Source organism: Cannabis sativa, chromosome 8 (genome assembly GCF_029168945.1).
Source record: "Cannabis sativa cultivar Pink pepper isolate KNU-18-1 chromosome 8, ASM2916894v1, whole genome shotgun sequence".
In the NCBI taxonomy this organism is placed as follows: Eukaryota; Viridiplantae; Streptophyta; class Magnoliopsida; order Rosales; family Cannabaceae; genus Cannabis; species Cannabis sativa.
The window spans coordinates 50814334-50823863 of NC_083608.1; the positions used below are offsets into that span (position 1 = coordinate 50814334).

The 9530-nt window shown below is 32.2% G+C and overlaps 2 protein-coding genes across 2 annotated transcripts; both read right to left on the reverse strand.

The window, feature by feature from the left end:
- Positions 1-732: 732 nt before the first annotated feature.
- LOC115700442 (extensin-2-like) lies at positions 733-2889 on the reverse strand. Its single transcript, XM_030627980.2, has one exon. It carries the CDS (start codon positions 2773-2775, stop codon positions 985-987), a length of 1791 nt encoding a protein of 596 aa, XP_030483840.2. The 5' UTR covers positions 2776-2889; the 3' UTR covers positions 733-984.
- Positions 2890-5741: 2852 nt separating this feature from the next.
- On the reverse strand, positions 5742-7760 carry LOC115698597 ((+)-borneol dehydrogenase 2). Its single transcript, XM_030625713.2, has 2 exons — positions 7570-7760; positions 5742-6645 (listed from the first exon to the last, which is right to left on the reverse strand). Exons 1-2 carry the CDS (start codon positions 7611-7613, stop codon positions 5847-5849), a joined length of 843 nt encoding a protein of 280 aa, XP_030481573.1. The 5' UTR covers positions 7614-7760; the 3' UTR covers positions 5742-5846.
- Between the last annotated feature and the right edge of the window lie 1770 nt (positions 7761-9530).

Below are 9530 nucleotides of genomic sequence, written 5' to 3' on the forward strand. Positions count from 1 at the left end.
GAACCATTTTCCATTTATTAGAACAAATCACATTTTCTTAGTTTTATCTCACTAAATAGTTTACTAAACAATATGCAACAAATTATTTTGTGTATTTAATTTATTATTAATTCAATTAATTTTCATTTGCCCTCTTATTAATTTTAACGGCCGGCTGTTGGTAAAAAAAAAGTAGGATTAAGTCTTCTTCTTGGACCATGTAGAGACTTAATTAATTACAAACTTAATTAATGTAATATAAATTAGAGCATGGCTATTGAATACTAGTAGTCTCTAATACTTTCTATAGGTGACGTCTGATTAATTAGCGATATTCTTTAAAAATTATTTTCTTAAGCTATATACGATTTGATAATTAATTATACTAATAGTAGTATGATATCGAGAAAGATGCTAGACATCAATAGTGTAATTTTCTTCAAATTATAATATGACATAGAGAATTACTAAAATGCACTATTTGTCTTTTGGCATGACTAAAAGAGTGCGACAAGTCGTGCCAACATATTGATGGACACTAAAAATTAAATTTTTTGGCACTAATTTAATCGTGTAAATAGCATATTTTTTTTCTTGTAGTGAAAGTAGTGTATATATATAAGTTACATGTATTTGATTCTTCTTATGCAATTATGAAATTAATTGTTTAAAAATGGTATGTAAAAGAATTTGCATTCAATGTAAAATATAGTCCGTATAACTAATTAAAAAATACAAAGATAGAGATGGAAGAATCCTAATTTCTTGTGTAAAATTGAGTTTATTGATAAAGTAATATTATAATTTATTACATAATATTATGTCGTTTATATATTAGACGTCATGAATCTGGCACATTAATTCAATTAATTGATTATTAAAAAAAAAAAGAAAAATTAATACAAATCAATTGATGTAATTTGAATGTATTGAGTATGAGTACTTGTGCATCCTCTTATTGTAGTAGTACTTGGAGTAGTTCGATATTCTCTCGTAATGGTTTGATTAGTAGCCTGATGGTGGTGGTGGAGACCTATAGTAGTAAGGTGGAGGAGAGTGTGGAGGAGGAGGTGACTTGTACACATATGGTGGTGGCGGGGATGGAGAAGGAGGTGGAGGAGACTTGTAGACGTATGGTGGTGGTGGTGACGGTGAAGGAGGTGGAGGAGACTTGTAGACATAGGGCGGTGGTGGGGATGGAGAAGGTGGTGGGGGAGACTTGTAGATGTACGGAGGTGGAGGTGACGGTGAGGGTGGTGGTGGAGATTTATAAACATATGGTGGTGGAGGTGAAGGTGAGGGTGGTGGTGGTGACTTGTAGACATATGGTGGTGGAGGTGAGGGTGAGGGTGGTGGTGGTGACTTGTAGACATATGGTGGTGGAGGTGAGGGTGAGGGTGGTGGTGGTGACTTGTAGACATATGGTGGTGGAGGTGAGGGTGAGGGTGGTGGTGGTGACTTGTAAACATATGGTGGTGGAGGTGAGGGTGAGGGTGGTGGTGGTGACTTGTAAACATATGGTGGTGGAGGTGACGGTGAGGGTGGTGGTGGAGACTTGTAGACATATGGTGGTGGAGGTGACGGTGAGGGTGGTGGTGGTGACTTGTAGACATACGGTGGTGGAGGTGACGGTGAGGGTGGTGGAGGTGACGGTGAGGGTGGTGGTGGTGACTTGTAGACATACGGTGGTGGAGGTGACGGTGAGGGTGGTGGAGGAGACTTATAGATGTATGGTGGTGGTGGTGAGGGTGAAGGTGGTGGAGGAGACTTATAGATGTAAGGAGGTGGTGGTGATGGTGAGGGTGGTGGAGGAGACTTGTAGACATATGGTGGTGGAGGAGACGGGGAAGGTGGGGGAGGAGACTTGTAGATGTATGGTGGTGGTGGTGACGGTGAGGGTGGTGGAGGAGACTTATAAACATATGGTGGTGGTGGTGATGGAGAAGGTGGGGGAGGAGACTGGTAAATGTAAGGAGGCGGTGGTGAAGGAGAAGGTGGTGGTGGTGATTTGTAAACATATGGTGGTGGTGGGGACGGTGAGGGTGGTGGTGGAGATTTGTAGACATATGGTGGTGGTGGGGACGGTGAAGGTGGTGGAGGAGACTTGTAAATGTAAGGAGGTGGTGGTGATGGAGAAGGTGGAGGTGGGGATTTGTAAACATATGGTGGTGGTGGTGAAGGTGATGGCGGTGGTGGGGACTTGTAAACATATGGCGGTGGAGGTGATGGTGAAGGAGGGGGTGGAGACTTGTAGACATAAGGTGGTGGTGGTGATGGTGATGGAGAAGGTGGAGGTGGTGACTTGTAAACATATGGTGGTGGTGGGGAAGGTGAAGGTGGGGGTGGAGACTTGTAAACATATGGTGGTGGTGGGGATGGTGATGGCGGTGGTGGAGACTTATAAATGTAAGGCGGTGGTGGTGATGGAGAAGGTGGGGGTGGAGATTTGTACATATAAGGAGGTGGTGGGGATGGAGAAGGTGGAGGGGGAGATTTATATACATAAGGTGGTGGCGGGGATGGTGAAGGTGGGGGAGGAGACTTGTACACATAAGGAGGAGGTGGCGATGGTGATGGTGGCGGTGGAGAGTTGTAAACATAAGGTGGCGGTGGTGACTTGTAGACATATGGTAACTTAAAGTGATATTTAGGATGTTGTGGATAGTTGTAGTGTGATGGAGGAGGAGATGTAGTATAAGTGTAAGGCTTATAGTCATCACTTGCAGCCACATTGGTAGTGGCTATTACAAAGCATAGTGCCAAAGCACATGCTAAATGAGGCCAAAAATTGACCATTTTTCAGTACTTAAAAAGGAACACCAAAACACTTAATTTTTGAGAGATATTTGAGACCTCCTCAAAAGGTTTGAAAAGGGATGTTTGTTTGTTGTGAGTATTGAGTATTGAAGAGACGGTATTGGATGTTTATATAGGTATTCTTAAAACGAGTGAAATGTTTTGTTTATTAATATTATGGAAGTTTCCACAAACCTCCAACTCTCTCACCTATTATTATTGAACCTTTCAATTAAGCTTTCCCACTTGAGAGGAAATTATTTATGTAATGGGAGGCCACTTGGTCTATTATGATTCTTATTGATCATGCATTTTTACATATGCATGTTGAAAGAGTCTAATTGTATTAATATTGGAGAAAATAGACCATAATATATAAATATCAATGGATTCCTAATATCATGAATGATTCTTATTTAGTAGTTGTTAATTTCTATACTAAGAAAATCGTGGGAGAAAACTTAGTCTAACATGTACATAATTATATATAATATATTTATCTCATTTGGACATACATTTTGATTTTTGAATATTTATTTTTGAGTAATAATATATGCACACACAATATACATTTTAATTTAAATGAATAATAATTAAGAAAATTTACATTTCTAGTATTTTTTGTGTATATATATGTCAACCATTAATTATTCAAAATAGATAAAGATAAAAAAGAAAATCACATCAATTAATTATTATTTTCTGCATTTTCTTTTTCTTTTTCTTTATAACTAAGTAACTTGAACTTGTATTATTTCATTTCATATATTCATACTTCTTATGATAAACATAAGGATATTATTAAAAATAAATAATATTAATAAAAATAAGGATAAATTCGTTAAATCAAATCTTTTTGTTTTGGTAGAATTGCTAAATAAAATCAAATCACAAAAGATGATGTATATATTGTATTGTTTGGTGAGATTATTAAAAAAATAAAGAATAATTGACTATTTCTTAAATTTAGAATATTTTTATGTTATTTTTAACAATTGTGATGATACAACTAATTTCGAATAAAATATATAAACGAAAGAGTTCATTTTCAACAATGATGTACTTGACTATCCAATAATAACAATATTGTGTTTATTTTATGTTATCATTAAGAGAGACAAAGTCTAATAATAATAACAACAACAACAATGATAAAACATATTATAAAAAAATAAATAAATAAAATGTTTAACTATTCAACCTTCATATATAACTCTAACTATATATGTCGGTGTATAATTTATTTTCTTTGGGGAAGTTCTTTCTTCTATTTTGTATTCTCTCAAATATTTTTGTTTGGGAGTGTTTGTGATGGGGTGTAGTTTTTGATTAATTTATTAGATCGTACTGTATATTATGATAATTTTTTAAAACGGTACCCACACCACCACGTAAACTTCAAAACCACACTACAAGAATACAATGCGGACGATTTGCACTAATTACCAATTTAATAAATAAAATGTGTAATTTCCATTAAAAGGGAATTTTTATTTTTATGATTTTTTTGACAAAAGTTTACAAAAATTTTATTTTATTGGGAAATTTTTTTTTTTAAAAAAAAAAGGTTAAAAAAATATGAGAAAATCAATTTATAATAAGGTAACTTGGGTTTGGGGTCGTGTTCGGGGCCTGGGTGCGGGGCTTAAGCCTATGATTGAGGTCCAGGGTCCATCTGAGGGTGGGGTTGGAGTTCGGACTCAGGGCTAAGGTCAGAGATAAGGCCCAGGATCAGAGCCCAAGTCAAGGTCAGGGTTCGAGCTCGGGCCCAAGCCTGGGTTTAGGGTTCGTGGCCGACACTGAGGCTGGGGTTCAAGGTTTAAAGTAGGGGTTAGATTTCAGAGTCGAGGTTGAGGTTTGGCTCCGCGGTTCGAGATTTGGGGTCAGGATCGAAGTCGGGATCAGAATTAGAATTACATATAGGTCAAAACTAAACATAGTATTAGTATTGTATTGTATTATATTGTATTAACACAATCTATTAATACATGTTAAAATCAAACATAGTATTAGTATTGTATTAACATAACAAAAGAAAATTTTACATAATAGACTAAAAATTTAAAAAAAAATTACAAAAATACATCATGAAAAAAAAAGTATTTTAACTATTAAAACTTTTTTATTTATAAAAATACATCTTCAATAAAAATAATAAACTATCTTTTTTGTTGTTTTATAGTTTACTTATAGTTGTATTATAGTTATCATGAATTTGTTTTTCTGGTTTTTTTTTATTGTTTTATAGTTGATTTTTAGTTGTCGAGAGATTAATTTATCGTGATTTTTTTGTTGTATTTTTATTGTTTGTTGTGCAGCATGTATTTTTGTAAATTTAAAATTTTATAGATGTATTTTTGTAATTAAAAATTTAAAACCGTAAAATTATAAATAAATCATAAAAAAGGATATTTTTAAAAATCTCATAATAAAATACAATGGAGTGTACCAAACGTTCCTATAAAACTCCACAATGTGAACCGTTTAAATATTGGCCACAACAGAGACTACACTTATAATATTGAGATCAGTTTTCTCAACTAATCCAACGGTGGAGGCAATTTTATTAATGAAGAGAATCTTCAATACATTATAGTGAAAATATTTAATATTTTGTTATCAAAAAATAAAATATCTAATATTTTGCAGCGTGTACAATTTTTTTTTTACAATAAAAATTAAAATATTTAAAAAAAAATGCATATTTAATAAAACAAATAGAAATCTTACGTCAAAAAAAATAGAAAATATTTTGTTATTAAATAAATATAATTTTTTTATGTTTATTAAAATTCATTAGTAAATAATAAATTGTTAAATTATTGAAAATATATAAAGATGTATGTGAAATAATTTATTTTATGAAAAGTAATCATTTAAGGAGGTAAAGGTAATCCATCATTTAATTCACTTTAATTTTCTTTTTTTTTTTGGGAAAATTAATTTCAGATTTAATGCAAAGTGCAAACATTAAAACATAACTTGATTCAAATCTAAGAAGGTAATCCAATCCAATTAAATTGAACTGTAAAAATTCATATGATAACTTGAAACAATATGAATGTTTTTCTTCATCTAAAGACTCTTAATGAGTGAGTAACACTAGTGAATCCCCCATCAACCATGAGATTATCACCACTTATGTACTTTGCTTCATCACTTGCCAAGAAAAGCACAGAGTTTGCCACATCCTCAGCTGTCAATTCCACGCCCTGTAGATTCGCATTTCGTCCAACAAACTCACGAAACCCTGTCCACGCATCCTCGGTTCTCTCTTCCTCGGGCAAATGACCCAAAGCCAAGTTTGTTGGAGTGGCATAAGGCGAAACACAGTTGACTCGTATGCCATGAAGTCCCAACTCAGCTGCAACATTCTTTGTTAGCCCCAAAACAGCATACTTAGAGCTTGTATAAGGATGAGGACCGATTCCCCCGAGTGCACTGGCTACACTACACAAAGAAACTATGCTGCCTTTCTTTTTAGGGATCATTACCCGAGAGGCGTGTTTCATTCCTAGAAAAACTCCCTTTACATTAATATCGAACACCTTGTCAAACTCTGCTAAGTCAGCATTGCGTATGTCCTTGCAGGGTGAGCCTGAGATGCCAGCATTGTTGATCATGATGTCAAGAGTTCCAAACTTTTCAACGGCGAAATCAACAGCCCGGCTAACATCATCTTCTTTGGTAACATCACAGTGAAAATAACACACGTTGGGATCACCCCCGAGCTTTTCACAAACTTGTTGGCCGAGGTTGTCTTGGATATCAACCAAACAAACTTTTGCACCGTGTTTGTGAAATAGACGAACAATGTTCTCTCCAATACCGGTGGCTCCACCTGTGACCAATGCCACTTTCCCCAACAACCTGAGAAAAATTGAGTTAAACAAATCTGTATTCGAATCTTGTAATAACAAACAACAAGTCTAATCCATCCGAGCTGTTAAGCAGTATGGGGTTTCATTTCAAAACTAATTGGACTGTTTTCGTTTGGCTTTTTTCGTCCTGTCATATAAAATTTTCACAGCAAACAAATTTGGTATCCATTTGGTTTTTGTCATTTTTAGCAAATTAAGTACAATCCATTGAATTGTGAGTGGGATCCACTACCCCTACTCAAAACTCCACCTGCATAATTTTTGATCTTAATGAATGGTTCTAACTTGTGCTCAAGTCAATATCGATATCAATATCTTGTAAGCATTTTTCTTGGCTTTTCATAACCATCAATTCCCAACTCAATTGGATTCCAAAACAGATTTTCAGGATAAGTTTTATGACTTAAAATATCAATAATACCAGAATTTGTAAAGTTAAGAACTTTTTTGGAAAAATTCCCTAAATACATATTATAAGTTATACATTATAAAAACTCAGAAATCCAAGCTTAATACCACTGTAATAACTAACATAAAGCAAAATTAAACAAAACATTAGACATTGGAGCTTTATAAAACAAAAATGAAACTTGAACAACAGATCAACACTGTTTTGTTTTGCAATCAAATTAAGAACAGATATTAATAAATATATTTTGGGTCAGAATTAGACCTTTTGACACTGAGCTAATCAAACCCAATTGGAAATTTTGTTTTTGGAATACATATAAGACAAAACTTTGGAAAACCCAGAATTGGGATCAGAACAATCCAAGTGGATCTCAAAACAATAAACAAATCATATGCTATATATTATCTAAGGGTGGGATTGATGTTTGAAACAAATTATAGTCAAACAAACAAACAAAAGTAATCTAAGTTAAGGAAAAGAGAAAGATAGGAAAGTTGTTACCTTTGGGTGGGAAGTGAAGCTTGAGTTTCTTCTTTAGTGGACATTTTTGTGGTTTGCAGAGTCTCTAGTCTCACTTCAGAGTGACTCTCTCTTCTCTTATCTCTCTCTAGTGTGTCTGAGTAGATGGGCAAAAAGGTATATTTAATGGGAGAGAATCCATGTAAAAGTGTGTGTGTGTGTTTGAGAACATAAATAAAATAATAAATAATAGTAGAAAATGTACAAGTGTAGTAGAAGTAATTAATTAGTCTTTTTCAATTTTTATAAATATGAGTATTTTTAGTTCCTTTTTATGTTTGAAATTATATGTAAAAATATATATTTTTAATTTTTTGTAGCAATATTTGGCTCATTCATTATAAATAAATGTGAAAAATAATGAATAAATTCAAGACCGAATACAAAAATAGATTGGTACAGCTAAAGTACGGTATGAAAATATTGAGTTTATACTTTATAGGTTATGGTGGGTTTATTCTTTAAAAATATTAACACAAATACGATAGGATTCATATTTTTTATGGCATAATACGATACGATACATATTTTAAAAAGTACAATATAATATGTATCGAACCAGCACACGACACACACAAATTTACAATACAAGAAGTAACTCCTTTGTAGTCTTTATTAATCATCAATTAATTATTAGTATATATTTCTTTAAGAAAAAATATGTTTTTTATTTCTTTTGCTATTTAAGAAAAAGTATGTTGGAAATGAAAAAGAAGTTTCTTTAAAAAAACCATGTGGTTTATTCCAAGCTTAGCTGTCGTTTAGCCGAAAAAATGACTTGTACTTGTATATCGGGTTCAGTATTAATTGTCGTTCTTTGTAAAAACGACATGTTGTTTAAAAAGAAAAAAAAAACTTTCTTTAAAAAACGGCGTCGTCTTTCTACTTCCAAATCAGTAGTGTTTTAACTCCCTCGTCTTTCTATTCTAATTAGGGGTGTTCACAAATTATCGGATCCAATCGGCACGATCCAATCCGCAAAATGCGGATATACACACTTGTGCGGATTGGATTGGATTGAAAAAACTAGAATCCGCACTTGTGCGAATTGGATGTTGTTTGACCTCAAAAAGTAACCGATCCAATCCAATCTTCACTTAATTATCTATATTTTTAAAAAATTATAATATATAATATATATTAATTAAACTCTTATGCGTTGTAATTTTTAATTTCTTAATCTTTTTTTAGTAATATATTCTAATTTCTTAATCTTTTTTAGTAATATATTGAGTTGGTGCATTTTATTTATTTCATAATAAAAAACTCAAGAAAAATAATTCTTATTCACATAGACACATTTAAATATACTAGTAAAAAGTTACGTGCGAGGCACGTATACTAAATTTTATGCTAGATATATATTTTCTGGGTGACTATTCAATGGTTACATTTTTATTGTAACCATATGGTTACATTTTTTTTAACCTGTAATAGCAGGTTACTAATAGGTAAACTTTCCTTTTTTAGATTTAATTAATTATAATTAATTATTTTCTTAAAATAATTAATTAAATAAACATTCCTTTTTTAGAATTATTTAATTATAATTAACTATTTTCTTAAAATAATTAATTAAATGTTTAACAAGACCTCTTTTAGCAATTAATATTTATATTTAAATCCTTACTTAACTTATTTTAATATTTAATTATAATATTTACAATAAAATTTATTTTTTTTTTACAAAAATTAAACTTCTTTTGACACAAATTAAAATTCTCTTCTTATAATAAATTTTCAAATAATTAATTATTTTTAAATGATATTTAATTATTTTATTACAATTATATGAACTAAGTATGAGGCCTCAAGCTAATCAATCGATAACAAGTGCAGCCATTTTTTTTCTAAAAAATCTTTCAACTTATTTCATTTTTTACTTTTTAAATATTTAAATAAAAAAATTAAATAATTAAGTGTAATAATTTAAAATTAAGATT